This window comes from Lontra canadensis, unplaced genomic scaffold, assembly GCF_010015895.1.
Source record: "Lontra canadensis isolate GAN:19392208 unplaced genomic scaffold, GSC_riverotter_1.0 scaffold50, whole genome shotgun sequence".
Classification (NCBI taxonomy): Eukaryota; Metazoa; Chordata; class Mammalia; order Carnivora; family Mustelidae; genus Lontra; species Lontra canadensis.
The window spans coordinates 1145966-1167477 of record NW_022631044.1 but is presented as its reverse complement, the minus strand read 5'-3'; the positions used below and the strand labels follow the sequence as shown (position 1 = coordinate 1167477).

At 35.9% G+C, this 21512-nt stretch overlaps 1 protein-coding gene across 4 annotated transcripts in view; it reads right to left on the bottom strand.

Annotated features, from left to right (window-relative positions):
• Nucleotides 1-21512, bottom strand: part of EXOC6B (exocyst complex component 6B) — a 607587-nt gene that overhangs the window by 232525 nt on the left and 353550 nt on the right. For all 4 annotated transcript variants that reach the window (XM_032873651.1, XM_032873652.1, XM_032873653.1 and 1 more), the window contains one exon: nt 21077-21256. In XM_032873651.1, coding sequence (XP_032729542.1) covers nt 21077-21256 — 180 coding nt within the window. The remainder of the gene's footprint in view (nt 1-21076; nt 21257-21512) is intronic.

Here is a 21512-nt window from a genome sequence, read left to right as displayed (position 1 = left end):
GTTTTATTTTATTTAATAATTTTGTTTTCCATTAAATAATTGTAATAAGCTAAGTCAAGTCACTAAAGGCCTCTGAAATTCATTTCGCTAATCTATGTGGAATGAAGTATATTAGACATCAGGGAAGAAACTATAGTAATATAAAAAGACACAGGTTGCTCCATTAGCAAAGAGTGTTACTGATTTGCTGTGTTCTCTATGCTCAGCACAAAGCTAAGGTTGTCTTTTCTCTTCTATTAGATTATATAGTATGCCAAACTGTTATATAATTATTTGTTTTTGAAAAACATGGTTATGTTTATTTAACTCTATGTACAGAAGGATACTCTCCATCCTCTATTAATTTAAAAAACTGATGCTCAAGTAAGTTTCACTTACTTGTGCAGCATAAGGAATAACATGGAGGACATTAGGAGAAGGAAAGGAAAAGTGAATTGGGGGAAATCGGAGGGGGAGACGAAGCATGAGAGACTGTGGACTCTGAGAAACAAACTGAGGGTTTTGGAGGGGAGAGGGGTGAGGGTGGGGGATAGGTGATCCTGGTGGTGGGTGTTAAGGAGGGAATGTATTTATTGCATGAGCACTGGGTGTGGTACATAACCAATGAATCTTGGAATACTGGAAAAATAAAATTAAATTAAAACAAAGAAAGAAAAAGAAACTGATGTTCAATTTATGCAATTAGACTACTGTTCACAAAATCAACTTATGATGAATAGGTAACAGCTTGCACAGATAGAGGAAAATAATGTATTTTCAATATATTTTTTCATGCATTCTCACTTGAGGTGTACTTGAAACAATCTCCTGTGGGAGGAAAGTTTAGATAGTTTATCATAGTCTCTCAATTAACAAAAGGACTTTATTGTGGGAACACAGAATAAATGTGTTAACATTGATTAATTAATAATTGATCAAAATTGATTAATAATTAATCAATATTAGCTTTTAAATTAATCAATCTGGTTTAATAAATTAGATTTAATAATTTATCAAATTTAATAAATTATATGTGAAAAATAAATAATAAATTTTATTGATTTATTTGATGATTGTTAATATAATAAATAAATAAACTAAATGTTAAACCAAATATATCACCTAGACAACTAAGATAGTGCCTATACACAACATTAAAGTAGAATATGAAAATTAGCAAAAATGACTATATGTTGGTTTAGAACATATATTTAAATTAATTATAATATTCAAATCTAAATGGCTCAAATCAGAGTTCTTTATAAAGACTGAGTGCAGTCCTATCTTCAGACATCTGAATAGGAGCTTCACCATGGATCAGGCCACTTCAGTAGCAGCTCTGCCCACTTACGGACAGGACACTGTAGTTGTCACAGTTGCATCCGGGAAGATAGCTAAGGACTCTGAGGAAAAATGCAGTGTCATCGGCATTCTTTATACATTCACAAATTTAAAAAAGAGTCCTATGAGATTCCAGAGTGCCAGACAGGAAAATAAAAGAAAAGCACATAATTGCCAATCTATTGTTTCACTTGTATTCAAGCCTATAAGGAAAATAATCCTTAGCTCATATTATGCAGACTCTGGAAGTCTTATACCAGAGCAGTAAACTATAATTTACATTCTAATTCTTTATCTATACAAGGTGAAAGACCTGTACTCTGAAAACTTTAGTACTGATGAAAGAAACTGAAGACAACACAAACAAATGAAAAGATATCCCATCTCATGGATTGGAAGAAGAAATACTGCTAATTGTCCATACTACCCAAAGCAATCTATAGATTTATATAATCCCTGTCAAAATACCAACAGCATCTTTCACAGAACTAGAACAAATAATCCTAAAATTTGTATGGAACCACAAAAGACCAGAAATACCCAAAGCAATCCTAAAACGGAAGAACAAAACTGGAGGTATCAGAATCCCTGATTTCAAAATACACTACAAAGCTGCAGAAATCAAAACAGTATGGTAAGGCACAAAAACAGACATACAGATCAATGGATCAGAACAGACAGCCCAGAAATAAACCCATGACTATATGGTCAATTAATCTTTGACAAAGCAGGAAAAGAATATAACAGGAAAAAGACAGTCTCTTCAACAAATTATATTGGGAAAACTGGACACCTACATGCGAAAGAATGAAACTGGAACAGTTCCTCAGACCACACACAAAAATAAACTCAAAATGGATTAAAGACCTAAATGTGAGACCTGAAACCATAAAAATCCAAGAAGAGAGGACATAATTTCTCTGTCAACAGCCATAGCAACATTTTCCTAGATATGTTTCCTGAGGCAAGGGAAACAACAGCAAAAATAAATGATTGGGTACACATCAAAATAAAAAGCTTCTGCACAGCAAAGGAAATAAACAAAAAAACTAAAAGGCAACCACTGAATCAAGGAAGATATTTGCAAATGACATATTTGATAAAGGGTAGTTTCCAAAATACATAAAGAACTGATACAACTCAACACCCAAAAACCAAATAACCCAATTAAAACATGGACAGAAGATACAAACAGACATTTCTCCAAAGTCGTGGGGATGGCCAACAGATACAGGAAACAGTGTTCAACATCACTCATCCTCAGGGAAATGCAAATCAAAACCACAATGAGGTATTACCTCACACCTCTCAGAATGGCTAGAATCAAAAACACAAGAAACAATACATGTTGGCAAAAATATAGAGAATGTACCGTTGGTAGAAATGCAAACTGGTGCAGCCACTGTGGAAAACAGAATGGAGTTTCCTCAAAAAATTAAAAATAGAATTACCATATGATCCAGTAATTGCACTATTGGGTATTTATCCAAAGAATACAAAAAGACTAATTCAAAAAGATATACGCACCCTATGTATATTGAAGCATTATTTACAATAGCCAAATTATGGAAGCAGCCCAAGTGTCCATCAATAGATGAATGGATAAAGAAGATGTGGTGTATATACACAATGTAATATTACTCAACCATAAAAAAGAATAAAACCTTGCCATTTGCAACAACATGGATGGAGCTAGAGAATGTAATGTTTAATGAAGTAAGTCAGAGAAAGACAAATACCATAGGATTCCACTTATATGTGGAATTTAAGAAACAAATGAACAAAAAAAAAAAAAGGAGACATACCAAAAACCAGACGCTTGATTACAGAGAACAAACTGATGGTTACCAGAGGAGAGGTGGGTGGGGGGATGGGTGAAAGAGGTGATGAGGATTAAAGAGTGCATTTATCATGATGAGCACTGAGAAAGGCATAGAATTGTTGAACCACTACATTATACATCTGAAACTAATATAACACTGTATGTTAACTACAATGGAATTAAAATTTTAAAAAATAAAATAAATCTTTTATCTTTGCTATTTATATTCTTAATTCCATTTTCCAATTTGTCTTACAGCAATATCTTTTTCTCCCCCCAGTGCAGTAATTGGAAGACAGAGTTATAACAAACTTTTAGAATAGATCCCTCCCATAAGATCTACAACTATGTTGGATTGAACATAAGTATTTGATAACTAAATAAGAGCAATACAAGAAATACAAGGTCAAAATTACTCCCAATCCAGGCCTTGATTTAAAATTATCTTCACTATTAATATAATTTTTAATATGCTTTTATAGTTACTATGCTAGATGACCTCTAAACGTTATACACACACCGTGTCATATTATTCACCAAGTTATTCCTCAACGTGATGCTAGCACACAGAAGAGGAAGCACAGGAATCTCAGGGTTGGAGACTCAGAGTCCTAGTCTAACCTTTTTTCCTACGCGTGTATTACCTTTACAACATTACACTAAAAATCATCTGTTCTCTCTTCTAATGTCGACCGTGAATTAACTAGTTCATGCTTTACTTAATTTTCCTCTCTCTGACTTCTACTTGTTAGATCCATTCAAAACAGGTCTAATCCATGTTTGTTTGTTTTTTGTTTTTGTTTTGTTTTGTTTTGTTTTGTTTTTGTCACACAAAGGAAACTTTATTTGCCCCAAATTACGGGGAATAATTTCCAGAGCCTTGACTCCCTAAGTCCGGGTGAGTGGGTTGCTTTTATTTAGGGTTAGGATGAATATTCAGAACAGGGAGTTTTTTGTTTTTGTTTTTGTTTTTAATTTTTTATTTCTTTCAGCGTAACAGTATTCATTGTTTTTTGCACCACACCCAGTGCTCCATGCAATCCGTGCCCTCTCCAATACCCACCACCTGGTTCCCCCAACCTCCCACCCCCCGCCCCTTCAAAACCCTCTATGCAACCACTTTTTCCAGCATTTGGCTTTCCCATTTCTAGAAGAAGAAACAGAGGGCTACTGGGTATCCAAATTTTACTCTAAATAAAAGGTTGCAAATTAATAGTAAGAATCAGTAACAAACTCACTCTACCCTTTGGAAAATTAATAAATAGACAAAATGAGCTCTCCAGAAAATTGTGCCAAGTTCCCCAGTATTCACACACCCTGCTAACAGGGTAAAATAGACTCCAAGGAGACCCGAAGAAGAAAGGGAAAAGAAGCTAAACTCTGGTATTTAGACAAGATCACTTTCTCAGAGGGCCTCCCAGGTTTTCGGACCAGAACCACTTAAGCCAAGTATTTGCTCAGTCTCCGCAGAGGCATCAGAGACAGCCTGGCAGGTCTATCAGAGGGCCCCGAAAGGCACAGGTCATATATTGTGAAGTGTACAGAGCCATTAAAAGTCAATCACATGACTTTCACATGATTAAAAAAAGTAGAGGAATTAAACAGTTGGAGAAATTACTTGTTAACTCGTGGCAAAACAGTATCAAGGAGAGTCATAGACAAGTTATCCATAAAGACATTAGCATTTGGTAGTCTTCGGTTAGTGCTAGTTTTTCACAAAAAGTGGATCAAATGTTATATAACGTAATTAGAGGAATTCATTGAATCAGATGAAAGGTCAGTGGACATTCCTCATGACTTTCTGCAGTTCTCATCAGTAATACAATTGTGCCAGTTCTGGCAAACTTGCCTCAAGGGCATAAAATAGGTATGATTAGGTCTAATCATAGCTGTATTAGTTGCAGTAGCCTGGGGCCATGAACTCGCATCTGGGGCTGAGCTAGGACTGGAGTGTGGAGCATTACGACTGAAACTCAACATGCTATAAAACTCATGCTCATTAGACTCAGACCCTGCCCTACACCTGGGAGCCAGGTTCCACCAGGAAGGTAAAGAGATAAACAAAAAACACTGGAAGGATCCCCATGGGCCACTGTTAAAGGAAAGGGAAACCCTAAAGAAAGAGCGCAATTAAATGTCCCCTCAGGAACTGACATTTCTTATTTCCTTTACCACCTATGAGGTAGCAAATCAACACTATTCCTTTTAACAATGAAATAACTAATGTTTCTTGTACATATTATAGAAGAATTTTTAAGTTTTAATAAAAAAAAATCTACACGTAAGATTTAACATTACCTGTTATAAATAGTGCTTACTACATGTAGACTATGTTGTTATTTACTACCTATAGAGGTTGATGATTTTAAGATAATCTGGAATAATTCAATTCCTGAAATAAAAAACTCTTCTAGGCTTATAACAGTTAATGAAAAAATATCTATGATCTAGAGGAATCTAACATATAAACATTTGAGATTTACTTTCATAATCTTTCCCTTTCTCTCTCCAACATACCAGTTAATATCATGAAAGCATCAAGTTACCTGCAATGTTTCAATCATAAATAAAAGTATACTGAAGGCATTTAATTAAAAAATGGAGACTTATAAGGAGTAGAGATCACAAACACCAACACTACAGAATGGACAACTCCATCCTGCTAAGGAAGAATACAAAAGGACGAGAAATCAGAGGTGTGGCACAGAGAATAGGAAAATGGTAATGTGCTCAATTTGCCATGACCAATATTTCAATTCCTTAGGGAGGAAAAAAGTTTAATTTAAAAAATTATAGTAGAAAACAAATCTATACTTCCTAAAAGGTAATATATATCATCAAAAGACACCAGTAAAAGAGTGAAAAGGCAAGCTAAAACCTCGGAGAAAATGTTTGTGAAACATAGATCCTGTAAAGGACTCATAATCACAAGAGTAGTTCTCAAAATGTCACCTGCAGAGGCCTGAGGGTCCTTTGGACCCCTCTCAAGGTCATAAACATATGTCAGTTTCATTTAAGAATGAACTTAATAATGCAGTAAAAGTTATTAATTTTATTAAATCTCAACTCTTCAGTAGATCTTTCTGATACTCTGTGAGACAAACTGGGAAGTATGCCTAAAACATTTATGTTGCATAGCAAAGTATGATAACCGTCTCAAGGAAACGCATTTGTGTCATTGTTTGGGTTGCAAGCTGAACTAGCCCAGTCTTCATGGAACGCCCTTTTTACTTGAAAGATAGCTGACAGACAAATTACGGTTATTCATGCTTGGGTTTTGGTAGGCATTTTCTTCGAGATGATTGAAATGAGCCCTGCCACTTTAAAGAGAACAACTGACAGTTGCCAGTGACACAAGTCAAGCTTAGAAGCAAAATTTCCAATTTTGGAAAACTAGTATCTGCCACCATGATACTGCTTCCCAATACTTCCCAATACTAAAAGACTTTTTAAATGAGACTGGTGAGAATATTACTGAATGCGGGATGTGCTTTTTGATACTAAAAAGTGTCAACATTGGGAAGAGCTGCATAACTAGGTGGAATGATATATCCGTGATACTACAAAATCACACACAGGTAAAAGATCTATTTAAAAGACAAAACCGATTAATGAACTTCAAGGTAACAGACTATGAAAAATTCATTGATAAGGCTTCAGATTCTACATTACAACTAACTTTGACAAAACTATCAGGTGTCAAGTATAGCTGTAATATCTAAGAATATTAACAATAATCCAAAAAGGCTCCTTTATCCAACATATCTGCAAGGCCAGATTTCCTCATATACTTTAAACAAAACAACTTATCACGACAGACTGATACAGAAGAAGATTTGAAATATCTGACATTCTTCTATGAAGCCAGACATTAAAGTTGTATAAACTATAAAATAATGCCATTTCTCTCACTAAATTTCTTTTGTTTTGGAACCCAGAGCTAGTTTTCTTGAAACATATTATTCAGGTAAAAGATAATGAGTATATTATTGTTATTTTAAAATTACTCAGTCTCAATTTCAAATATGATAAATATTGATCGCTTTGAATTCCTCAGTAACTTTTACTTTTTTTTTTCTTTTTTTCTTTTTCTTTTTCTTTTTTTTTTTTTTTTAAGAGAAAGGTGGGGGATGAGGAGGGAAAGAGGGAAAATGAGAGGGAGAATCCACACTGGGCATGAAGCCTGATGTAGGGCTCGATCTCATGACCCTGAGGTCATTACCTGAGCCAAAATCAAGAGGCTGATGCTTAACCGACTAAGCCACCCAGGCACTCCCTTCAAAAACTTTTAATAATGTAAAGAGTCTGAAGACTGAAAAGTTTGAGTTTAGCTATATTAGCTTCCTATTTGCTCCTATAGCAAATAACCAAAAATTTAGTGGCTTAAAACAATTCAGATTTATTATCTTACAGTTCTGGGGGTTAGATGTCCAAAATAGGTCTTATTAAAACTAAAGCAACATTCCTTCTGAAGGCTCTAAGAAGGGGAAAACATGTTCCTTGCTTTTTTCAACTTCTAGAGGCTTCTCACATTCCTTGGCTCCTGGCTACATCACTCTGATTTTTATTTGTCATTACAGAAATGATTGTTGAGATTATATTTCTATATTACTTTTATATGCAATGGATATACCTCACCATTGTAATACTGAACCTAAGAAATGACACAAAAGGGTATATCATTCCACCAACTGGCAAACCAAGCTATGGTATTAAAAGTACAGATAGGGGCACCTGGGTTGCTCAGTCAGGTAAGCATCTGCTCAACAGGGAGTCTGCCTCTCACTCTCCCTCTGTGCTCACTCTCTCTCTCGAATAAAAAAAAATCTTTAAAAAAGATAGAAAAAAAATTAAAACAAACAGCAAGTGAAGTGATTCCCTTTTCTAAAAGATAAACTATTTTAAAAAAGAATACATTTTTCCAGGGGCCTCTTAACTTAAAAAATGAGCCATAGGGGTCACCATATCTGTTTTACAACAGAGAAATATAGATATGACCAACATGACACCAAAAATATAATTCTAAAGAAAATCCTCAAATTGTATACAGCTCTAGTCAGACACTAGGTTCACATGTAGGAGAAAAGAGGCACAGGAGAAAATTATCTTTAAAAGGGGTTTAGTTCGACTGCTTAAAACTGTAGAATTAGGATCTGTCTATTGAAAGACAGCTTCCTTATGATTTCAGCTCAGGTCATGATCTCAAAGGTCTTCGGATTGAGCCCTGACCTGGGAGCCTGCTTGAAATTCTTCCTCTCACTCTCCCTCTGCCCCTCCCCCTAATTGCACTCACTCTCTCTCAAGACAGCTTTCCATCTTCAGGTCCTTGTCACCTCTTGATCCTAGCACTATCTTCCAAAGGAGTTCTCAACATACACATCGATTAAAGGAAACTTAAAATAAAAATAATAAACAGCACCTACCAAAACAGAACAAACACACATATACAAACACAGAACTTAAAACTTCCTTGCTTTGTTACTTTGACAATCACTCTAAGTATTGACAAAAGTCTCCATCCTGGAACAGTTAAAGATAGTAAATCATATATTTTCAGAAATACTGTAAAGGCAATCAGATTATCCTAAATGAAATACAATTAACAAGTGTATATTCTAAACAGAAACTCTTTTTAAAAATAGAATGCATTCGGGGCGCCTGGGTGGCTAGCACCGGGATGGCTCAGTGGGTTAAAGCCTCTGCCCTCGGCTCAGGTCGAGATCCCAGGGTCCTGGGATGGAGCCCCGCATCAGGCTCTCTGCTCAGGAGGGAGCCTGCTTCCCTTCCTCTCTCTGCCTGCCTCTCTGCCTACCTGTAATCTCTGTCAAATAAATAAATAAAATCTTTAAAATAAAAAAAAAATAGAATGCATTCAAGGAAGCATTTCAAGGTAGAAAATTCATTTTTTGGCTGTATGTGTGTCTATGTGTGTTTGCAAGAGAGAGAGAGACTCTAATCACATTTTAAGAAAGTAGTTTTTTCCTTGGGGCGCCTGGCTGGCTCAGTGGGTTAAAGCCTCTGCCTTTAGCTCAGGTCATGATCCCAGGGTCCTGGGATCGAGCCCCATATTGGGCTCTCTGCTCGGTCGGAAGCCTGCTTCCCTTCCTCTCTCTGCCTGCCTCTCTGCCTACTTGTGATCTCTGTCAAATAAATAAAGTAAACTCTTAAAAAAAAAGTCATTTTTTTCCTTGAATGGGGTCTGGACCTCATCTACAGTCAGGGAGCTAAAGCAACAAGCCTGCAGTTGCTAATTCAAAGTAGGAGGAGTCCCCAGGGGCAAGTATGCACTGTGTCTGATTTCCAATAATGTGTGTTATTTGTTTGGAGAAGTTCAAGCACTTACTAAACCATATTAAAACTGTGGCTATAAACCACTATAAAAGTATTACAGAACAGTGGCATGTACCAGATTCCTGTTCAGTGAACTGTGAACTCCTCACCCCACAACATGTGCACTGAATGTGCTCAAGTATCTTGGCACCAATCTGCAGGCTCAAATTTGCCATCTTGTCAAAGAAGTAAAAATGTAATTTAGAATGACTTAACTGCCATATTCCCAAGTAGCAGTATTTTCTTCCTTGTGAACTTGAATACCTTTGCAGTGTTTTCCCAACTTTACTCTCAATGAAACGGAATTACAAAGCCAAGTAAATTTATACGAAAGAGTTGTAATAGAAAAGATGTCCTGTGATGGCGAGCAGTTATCTGAGTTGGAAGTTGCTGTTCCATGTTCCATGTTCCTGCTAGGCACATCCAATCTCATCATGACATTCACTGGATACTCAGGGCTGGGAGATATATTAAAAAGTCTAAGACATTTTCCTGCAAAGAACTTGTAACCTGAGAGATGATAAAGGGAACGTATTTTTTAAAAATCCCAAAACCAATCATTTCAGATAATGTGTCTTAAGTTTTAAGTGAAGAATGGAGCCAATAAGATCTATAGGAGTTTACAAGAAAGTCAAACCCTTGGGATATGACTTGTGGGGAAGAGTCTGGAGACTAGTCCACAAAGACTTCATTGGGAAAAGAGGCCTTGAATTGCATTTTCAAGGAAGGAAAGACTTAAAAGTGAGATGAGAAGCCCTTCCAAGGAGAAAGAAACCCATGAACAAAAGTCTACAGCTATACTTTGGGGAGGGTATGGGCTATGGTGAGTGCTGTGAAGTGTGTAAGCCTGACAATTCACACACCTGCCCCCCTGGGGCAAATAATACATTATATGTTAATAAAAATAATTAATTAAAAAAATAGTAAAATGCCCAGTTTAAAAAAAAAAAAAGTCGGGGCGCCTGGGTGGCTCAGTTGGTTAAGCAACTGCCTTCAGCTCAGGTCATGATCCTGGAGTCCTGGGATCGAGTCCCACATTGGGCTCCCTGCTCAGCAGGGAGTCTGCTTCTCCCTCTGACCTCTCTCCTCTCATGCTCTCTCTCTCTCTCTCTCTCAAATAAATAAATAAAATCTTTAAAAAAAAAAAAAAGTCTACAGCCAGAAAGAAGCATAGTATGTTTGGGAACAATGAACAGATATACTTGGCTAAAGTCAAGGGTTTATGTGGAGGAATTACAGGAAATACATGTAATATGAATAAGAACTACCCTAGAAAAAGCAAAAATCATTGAAAATTCCTGAGCAAAGGGCATGACAGACACACCAGTTTATGAAATACAGATCCGAAAATAAACTGGCATAAAGAGAAACTCTATTATGTTCTTCCTCTAATGACCACACACCCTCAGTTGTCCTCAGTAGTGACTTACACTTCTGATCTAATCTTCATCATGCTTTGCCAGTGCCCTTGCCTAGAACTTCGCTAGGATATCTCAGTTCAACAGAACCCCTACAAATTCCAAATCTCCACCTTTTTAGTCTTTGAAATTTTAGGGAAAAAGCAACTAGTTACTGTAGCAAAAAGACCCTTGGCTTCAGCAGGAGAGGCCTCAACCTAAATCTCTATTCTACCCTATATTGACTTGGGTGATCTTGGCCAATAATTTACCTATTTATGCCTAAATTCAATCTGTAAAAGGGGATTGCTCTAAAGAATGAAATGAGCTAAATGAAGAAGACTGAAATCTTTCACTATTGCAATTTCTGAGCAAAGGGAAGTCTGACCTGGAAGAAGTCCCCCAAAGATCTAAGCATTTCTTTCTTTCTTACTTTTTTTTTTAAAGATTTTATTTATTTGTCAGAGAGAGAGTGCACAAGTAGGCAGAGGTGGAAAGAGAAGCAGGCTCCTTGCCAAGTAAGGAGCCCCATGAGGGACTCGATCCCAGGACCCTGCGATCATGACCTGAGCCCAAGGCAGTGGCTAAACCCACTGAGCCACCCAGGCATCGCTAAACATTTCTTAATAAAGCAAATAATTAAATATGTTTGAAATGCCAATTAACAAAAAAATGATAAAATGGCCATTTTGTAAAGATTAGGAAGCTACACCACAATTATTTACATTTCATATATTTCTTATTGAACATTTTTCCCACTAACATGTTTTTAGAATTTTTACATACTTGTAATCCTTTTCGTTAAATTTTCATACTGCTTTTATCATTTAACATTATGTTATAAATACTCTGCAGTGCAGCTTATTAATATTCATAAAATTAGCTTTAACAAATGCATAATAGTTCCTTGATCAATAGTATATATTTTATATAGCCATTTACCTGTATTACAGTTAAGGTTGTTTTTAATTATTTGATCCTATAAGCAATGTTGAAATAATTGTTTTGTCCTCAGAGGATACCCAGGTTCCCACTACCCCAGAACCAAAGCAAAAGACTCAGAGAAGTCTCCTTCTCATTTGAAAAAGGTATCTGAGATATTAATATCTGAGACAGTAAAGTGAGAGATTAAAGACAGAGCGATATCCAACATGTTCCCACCGGTACCTCTGATTCTAACTAGTGTATTAGATATGGAGAGCTGGAGCACTTAGTGGTCCTTGAAGCACGAGATTCTCCTCCTTTTCTACCTTATCTCAGCACCAAAAACAAGATCAGAAGCAGATGCCTCTTGGTATTTGGAATCAAACATTGTTAATCCTTTATTGAGTAATTATGAGAGCAAGAAACCAATATTGAAGAGTTAAAGGACTACTGGCGGGGTACTACCAGATAGATTGGCTGGGGCTGCGGGTAATGGTTTTCTGGAGGACAAGTGCTACCTAACAGCTCAACACACAAAGAAGTCTCTAGAGAAATATAAATTCCTAAAGGATGTAAGTCACTAACTAAACTCACAACCCCAATACCACAGCAGAGAGCAAATCTGTTGATTTCAAAATACTCTTTGTAGCGCCAATGACCAAAATCTTAACAGCACAGAAACAGGGAACATTGATTTCTCAGTGGGCCAAGAAATCATCCACAAATCTATAATTTGCTGCATCAGAGGGGAGAAAACATCAAAAAAGAAAAAAATTCTTCAGACACTAGCTCTACCTATGTAGTTATTCTGAAGAAAAACTTGGCTGATATCCCAAAGGCTCTGATGCCTTGGGTTCCTTGAGAACACCGGAAACTTCCTGAAGGGCCTGTCTCATTTTATTGCACTTCACTTTCCTTTATGCAGAGATACTGGTTTTTTGGTAAATTGAAGGTTCAAGGCCGTGGAGGAAGTAACTGAAGATGTGGTAGAAATAGCAAAAGAACTAGAATGAAAAGTGAAGCCTAAAGATGGGATTGAATTATTGGGATCTCATGATAAAACTTGAACAAATAAGGAGTCATTTCTTACAGGTGCATGAAGAAAGTGATTTCTTGAGATGGAACCTACTCTTGGTGAAGATGCTGTGAAGACTGTTGAAATGACAACAAATGACTCAGTAGAACATTACATAAACTTAGTGGATAAAGTAGTGACAGGGTTGGAGAGGATTGATTCCAATCTTGATAGAGGTTCTGCTGTGGGTAAAATGTTATCAAAGAGCATCATATGCTGCAGAGAAATTATTCCTGAAAAAGAAAGATAATCAATGCAGCAAACTTCATTGTCTTACTTGTAAAACCTTGCCACAGCTACCCTGACCTTCAGTAACCGTCACCCTGATCTGTCGTCATCATCAAGACAAGACCCTCACCAGCAAAAAAATAACTCATTAAAAGCTCAGAGATGATGGTAAGCACTTTTTGGCAATAAAACATTTTTCAAATAAGTTATGTATATTGGTATCTTAAATATAATGTTACTGTACACTTAATAGACTACAGTATAGTGTAAACATAACCTACACACACTGGGGAAACAAAAAAAAATTATTTGACTTGCTTAATTGCGATATTTGATTTATTGCTGTGGTCTGGAACCAAACCCACAAAACTCCAAGGCACCCCTATATTTTGTTCAAGAGAAAACTATAGGGATTAGGATGATTTAGAGAAGTGTTATTACCATTAGATGAGAGAATTTCCACATGAGATGTCAGCTAAGGGAACTAGGTGAGGTTAGAAACAGGCAACCTATTTTTAAGATTAAAATTCTGTCACTTGGAAAACAGTGATTTTTTTTAACTGGGTAAGTTTAAGGGAATATGGAAGGAGAAGGACCCAACTGGAATTTTAACCCAAACTAACTTTAGGTCCTTATATCAGAATAATACTTTGTGACTTTGCTTTTTAATAATTAACTGATTACTTTTAATGATATACATGATCCAAAAATGGCTCCCAATCCCTAGGTAAGAATTCACTTTATTTTATCATACAGAAGAAGTAAACTTATCTTGCCCTATTTCATGGAAGGTTCAATACCACACGCACACAGACAGAGATGATTCAAGCAAGGTCTCTATCTATCTATCAATCAGTAGGCACAATGGTATAATGGAAAATTTTTAAAATCAAGGAAATCTGTTTAAATCCTGACCCAGCCACCTATTTGTTGTATTTCTTACAAGGTATATATAACTTCCCTGAGTTCATGTTCTCATTATTAAAATATACTACTCATCTGACTGAGGTATCCCGAGTCATCTTAGTTGGGATGACATGTAACACAAGTAAAACATCTAGAACACAGGAGGTACTTCTAAATTACCATGTTTCCCTTTCTGGACATAACTACACATATCAGTAACACATCCCACCCAAGGCAATAAGTACCACAAAAAAGAAAGATGTCACCTCTGGTTAGGAGAACTGGAGAAGACTTAAGGAAGGTGCGGGATTTGAAATGAGCCTTGAAGGATGGGTGAGAGTTCAACACACATAGTTAAAGTAGACAAAAGGGTTTAACACCACCAAAGGCAGAAAGCAGTTAAGACTCTTGTTTGTCTAACATGAAGTATATGATTTTCCCACCAGTAGAGTTTTGACATTTCTTGCAGATCTATACTGTAAGTAATTTTGAGGGGATTTTTCCTTTTTTTTTTTTTTTGGTCTACTTTGAGCTGCCTTTGCTACCTAAACACTATAACCTCTCAGTGTTGAGCAGGTTGATTGTAGTATCCAGAATCAAAGTTAGAGGTAACACCCAGCCCTAAATCCTCAGTATTGCTTCCACAAATGCCATACTTCTGTGTAGCCTTGTGTAGAGAGTTTCTTTCTGAAGCTGACAAAGAACACTACTTCAGTTTGAAAGGAATATGTTGGGCAAAGAGAAAACTGAGACACAGATGAAATGGAGGTCATATGAATGGAAAGTCTTGATGGTCACAGAGAAGATTTTATACTTAATGGGAGGTACTGACACTTTATAAGTACCAGAATCATTTGGTTAGTCCTGAGATGACAGCAGTTCACAGATTTAAATGCAATGCTAAGAGAAATGTGTTTAAAAGGGTTTTTAGTGAGGAAGAATTTCAGGAACTTAAATATAGAAAATGACTTTCCCTTAAAGATGGCCCATCACGTAACTACCCGAAAGGAAGGCTGAGGACAGGTATCACTGTACTTTTAGACCAAGAAGCTAAGGCAAACCAAAATGGGTTAAAAGAGATCTTGACCCAGGTCATATAAATTAATATTAATAGCAGACAGAGAAAACAAAGTCAGGATTCCCTCCTCTGGGTCCGTTACTTGAGACAGCATTTCCTCTCTCTCATGCATTTCTGAAAGATAATTACCAAGATAACAAGGATAAATTCTCAAAAGTATACTCTGATGCTGAGCAGGCAAAATGGGTAGCTGTGCATGCAATCCTGTCAGACAACTGGGGCTGTGAACAAGCTTGTGGACTTACCTCACCTTTTTTTTTTTAATTTGTACCATCTATTTTTTTAAAATAAACTTGTCATTTTGGTATAATTTTAAATTTATAGGAAAATTGTGAAGATGGTACAGAAGGTATATCCCACCTCTTAAAGGACAAGGCAACACTTCAGAATTCGAACTCTGGAAAACGTTATTATTACAATCATTTCTGGGTGCCTCGTAAACACAGGGAGGCCTCCTTTCCTTGGTCATCAAAACTTCACGAGGAAATTAGTTGCAAATTTCAATAATTTTCCCCCCTGACCATTCAGTCAGTGTTCAGTGAAATATAATCTAGGACATCCACCATTCACACACACTTTCTCTCTCTCTCTCTCACATACACACACCAACACACTGCCCTGTCCCTTTCGTTATGTTGCTAGTGTGGTGACAAAACCTCCTAAGAACTGAGAAAACCTGGGGATTTCAAAATATAATGTAACAAGGGTTTTTCTTTACAGTTCTTGCCATATATGTATTTCCTATTATTCAATCTCCCTTTGACAAGAAAGCCCCTCTTGTTAGGGAATTAAAATATGGAAAGAAATATTCATATTAATTCATTTAATCAAAAAACAAAAGATTTGTTTTTGTTTTTTCTCAGAATTAGCTCCTTCCTCTCTCATCTTTCACTATTAGTGCAGAAGAGCAAATCTCAGACACATATCTGTTTGCATAATCCATTTTACTACTATGAGCTTCCATGAAGACACTATCTCGCAGGCCAGGGAACACAAACACAAAGGCTGGGCAGTCTCTTTTGCTATCTGTAAAAACCAGAAGGAGGTACAGTTTTCAGAAGCCATACCAATTTGTTCTAGAGTACCAGCTGGTGAATATAAATGCTTTTTGAAACAGTGGCTTCAGCAAGAAACTCTCTGTACTAGGCGATGCAGAAACATGGCATTTGTGGAAGCAATACTGAGGATTTAGGGCTGTGAGTTACCTCTGAGTTTGATTCTGGATACTACGATCAACCTGTTCAACACCAAGAGGTTATAGTGTTTAGGTAGCAAAGGCAGCTCAAAGTAGACCAAAAAAAAAAAAAAAAAAAAGGAAAAATCCCCAACAAATTACTTACAGTATAGACCTACAAGAAAGGTCAAAACTCTACTGGTGGGAAAATCATATATTTCATGTTAGACAAACAAGAGTCTCATTAAAAGTACTGCTTCTAAATAGCCAGGACATTAAAGTAATTATGGCGGGGGGGACATATGATAGCTATTGTATATATAGGAACCAATGTATTATTTGACATGTATAAACAGCCACGCTTACTATGGTGTCACTTTTTATATTTTACGAACAGAAAAAAAACAAGGAAGATGAATATAGGGAACACCTGTCCAGGATAACTTCAAATTTGAACTACTGTATTTTATTTCCCATGAATTCCAAAATCTGACTCATTCAAGGAACTGTACAATGGTCAGAGAAACATTACAACCAAAACATGATGAGCCATTTTCCTTCCACAAAATGAAACACATTTGTAGAAATCTTTCTTCAATAAGTGTTTTTTTTAAAAATATACATTAGTTATCAAGGACAGAATACTCTTAGAACAGAGAATAGTAATTCTAAATATCACCTTCCACTACCCCCAGAACTATAAAAGCAGCAAATGTTTCATGACAGAAAACATTTTTTTAAACAAAGATAAACAAAAAGAAAAAAAAAATAAAAGTTATACTGAGACTAGTATAGTTAAATTAGGGAGTATATAATTCTAGAGTTTTAGTGTATGTTATATTGATGATTAGTGTGTGTGTGTCTCTATTAACAAAAGTGACATCACAGAGTATAAAATTATTTTACAATCTGCTTTTCCAATCAAGAAATAATTAACATATTTTAAGTTGATAAATATCCATCTCCACTAATTTAATGAATGGCTGAGATCATATTATGTGAATATATAATAAGTTATTGAGCTAACACATCTGTTACTGGCTTTTAACTATTCCCCACTCCACTACACAAAAGACAATACTATGTTGAACACACTTATATGTGAATTATATGATACACCCATGATTATTTCATTAAGTAAGATTTCTGAAAGTGGGACTAGATTGCAGGGTCAAAGGTAAACAAATTTTAAGAGATTTTTGAGGCATTCTGAAAAACTGACCACAAGAAGAATATGCCAATTTACACACCTTCCAGCAATGTAACAGAATACCTATTTGGGGAAATGTTTCTCATAAATATTGAATGTTATTTTCTTATTTACTTTTGGCAAGTTTATAGTCAAGAATATCCCACAATATTAATATGCATGTCTTATTACCAGAGTTATACATTTTGCTCATGTTATCATTAGTCTTTTATTTTTCTTCTTTTCTGACTGCCTAAAATACCACATCTGCAATTTTTCCCAATAAGTTGTGCAGTTTTCATATTGAGTTTGAAACAATGGGTTATATTGTTATATATTAGAGATAATAGCCTTTTGGCATAGTTGTCAATTTTGCAGTAAGCTTACATTTTATTTCCTTTATCAACTATTGTTAGGTATCCTACAAAACATTTTAAGTGGCCAAATTATTAACCTTTTCCTTAATGATTTCACTCTTTGGTGTCATCCTTATAACGGTGACTTATTTTCAGATTACAGAAATATTTGCTAATATTTTTATTGGCTCTCCCATAACTTCTTTCTTTTTAAAAATGCAAACATGTGGGTGGGAGGACGGGGTAACTGGGTGATGGGCATTAAGGAAGGCACGTGATGTAATGAGCACCAATTGTTATACGTAACTGACAAATCACTAAATTCTACCCCTGAAACTAATAATACACTACATGTTAAGTAACTTGAGTTTAGATAAAATCTAAAAAAATTTTTTTAATAAAATGTAAACATGTATTTGATCTAGAATTTATTTTGATATATGAAAACATCTTTTTATCCAAATTAGCAGATAGTAGTGGCCACAGCAATTGCTAATGCCACCTTTATCATATACGAAATTCTTACAGGTACTTTGAACTATTGCTAGATTTTATGTTCTCTTTCTCTAATCTATCAATCTATTCCAGTGTGAAAAGGGAGGAAAAAAAGATTATTTTTGGTTTATAGTAATATTTCTATACTTGATAGGAAAAGACCACACTCAATTTACTTTTTCTTATTTTTTGGCAAATACTGTCCATTTTTGTCTGCAAATAAATCTTAGAATTATTCTGTTAAAATAATCCACCACCATCAAATTCACTTGTTATTCATGGCAATTAGATTAATTTTGGAAAAATTATTTGCAGTATTAAATATTCTCACCTAAAATGCTACATAATAAAGTGTCTTCTAAATTATTCTGTGACATGTTCTGCACATTAGTCCTACATATAACTTGTTAAGTATATTTACAGAGATTTTATAATCCAAAATGAATAGGGTATTTTTTTTTGGCAATATATTTTCTATGAGGTTATTGCTAACATAAGAGAAGCTGATTTGTTTTCTAAGTGGACAATCTAACCAACTAAAGTCTTACTGGTCTTAATTACTTTTTAGTTGATTTGGGAGGGGTTACCCATCCACATAGCAATAATCTATGAATAATGATAACATTTATTATTTTTTAACTGTATTTCATAGAACTTCTAAAGCTCTAGTAAGTATCTTCACCACACTTTTGATGTAAATGCAGAAAGTGTTCCCAGTGTTTCACTGTTGCTGAATTTCACATAGATGCTCCTTATCACGTTACTGAAATATTATATTGCTTGAATATTAGCAATTTTTTTAAAAATCTGGAGTGCAGGCTGGATATCGTGCCATGCCTTTTTAGAATAAAAAAAGCTGATCCTTATCTCTTCTACCTGGTAATGTGATAAATTAGATCAAAAGATTTTTAAATATCAAACCATCCTTGCATCTCTAGAATGAATCCTACATGGTAATGGTAAATTATTTTCTTAAAACACTTAGGAAATGACTTGCTAAAATTTATTTATTGGTTCTTTGTTTGCTCTTTTGTGCTACTTTTGTCTTGCTTTGGTGTCAAGGTAAAACTAGATGAAATAACCTAGTTTTCTGCAGGCCAGTGCTCCCTCCAAGCAGTGTAAGAGGCAGTGAAAAACGGAGAGACACCAGACAGTTAGGAAGCAATGAGGAAGAAAGGGAATAAAGCTGCAAAGAAGGCAGACCTTTTCAAGGTGAGTTGAGCCTCTGCAGCCATCCCTGGAAGGATCTGCCCCATGTACACATAGGAAGAGACTAAGAATCTGTGTTAGGTGCAAGTAGAGAGTGACTCCTGGGCTGAAAAAAAAAAATCACTGAATTATTGTTGCTTCCATGGGGCTGGAGTGCCAAAATTGGAGCTCTGAAGGCCAGTTACCTTCTCAAGACATTTTCTGAATTCTAAAGCTACAAACCTGAGAAAAATAAGGGTCTAAGTCATAATCTCTGAAAAGCAAAGTAAGATTTCCCACAGTCTTAGTGTTTCATAGAAAAAGACTGCCTAATGGGAGGATTCATGAGGCTCTCTGGTGGGAGCTAAAGATCTTGAGGGAGTGGTGAATTGACACTGACAATCTCCAGCCACTTCTTTCCTATAGGCAATGGCTGATCTGGGTAAGCCTCCTTCTCAAGACATTTGCCAAACTGTAAAATTTAAAAAGGAGGCTGAAGAGATAAGGTTTTTATGAAAAGTGGAAAGTTCCATAGTTCTCTTGGTCCCAAAGAGATGACAATGTGCCAGGCTCTCATTAACAGCTCTAAAGAACCACATCCTAGCAACAGGGGCAAATCAAAGGTACACTGCATCTGCAACCCAGGCCTGCCCCAGGTTAGCCCACGATGGGATTAAGACGATGAGGCTCAAACCACAACCTACCTGCCCATACTACCTACTTCTTAATGGAAGGGATAAACCAATTCTGCTGGGAGATGTTACCACCTGGAACCCCGACGTGTTTTAAATGCAATGTTTAACACCAGCCAAAAAATAATAGGAAAAGATAGGATCATATGACTGATAACTAAGAAAAAAAAAATCAGAAACAATCCCACCTACATGTAGGGGAATGACGCTTCACCATTAGTGAAAAAACAACTTTAAAATGACTAATTAATATGCTCAAGAAAATAGAGAAAAGATGGACAAATTAGATAAAAAGATAGAGAACTTCACCAGAGAATTTGAGGTTAAAAAAAAAAAAATTAAATGGAGGGTTGCCTGAGTGGCTTAGTCTGTTAAGCGTCTGCCTTTGGCTTAGGTCATGATCCTAGGGTCCTGAGATTGAGGCCCACGTCAGGCTCCTTGCTCAGGGGGGAGCCTGCTTCTCCCTCTGCCTGCCACTCCCCCTCCTTGTACTCACTCTCTCTCTCTCTCTCTCTCTCTGACAAATAAATAAAATCTTTTAAAAAAATTAAATGGATATTCTAGGACTAGAAGATATATACCTGGAATTCTAACTCTTAAGTTTTTCTTCTACCGTGGCATTCACTATGCGTTTGCATGAATTACTTTAGGTGAAGTTAAGAGGAACAGAAACAGACATAATATTACAGACCATTTTCAAAATAAACAAAATGCAAAAGTCAATGAGAAAATGATGGGCGAGGTCTCTAGATCTCAACAAGACATGATAATTATAGCGTCAGCTTTTATATCCTAAAGAGCTTCCCAGTTAGTTAAAGCCCAAAAAGCATCTTTCACCAAACTAGATTTTTAAGAAAACTTTTTTCTACATGATGGGCAATGTAAGAGCAATTGTCACTTACAGGAAGGTGTGTGAATACCGCAAAAGTGCTTCGTAGAAAGGCAATGAGGTCTACTAGGTAATCACTAGCTTTGTTGCCCAAATCTCCAGTCATCCAGTCATAGTCGGCCAGCTGTAGAAACTGATCGATCTTCTGGTTTAAGTTGGTATAAATTTCTTCTTCAGCTGCATGTCTGGCATCCTGTGAAATACAGAATTTTAAAAATCATTCATACTTCCAATATAATTGAAAATTTCCACTTGGAGACATTAACAGTTACATCCACTAAGGAACAGAATTGGGAATATTAAGTAATACCACAGTCTCCGTCAATTTTTCTTTTTCAAAAGCACAGTAAAGACTTTTCTATTCTGTATCTGCAAGAAAAGCTAATGCTTTGCTTCACCAAATAGAGAATCTACCTTTACTGCCCTCAACTATCTGCATCCTTTTTTAT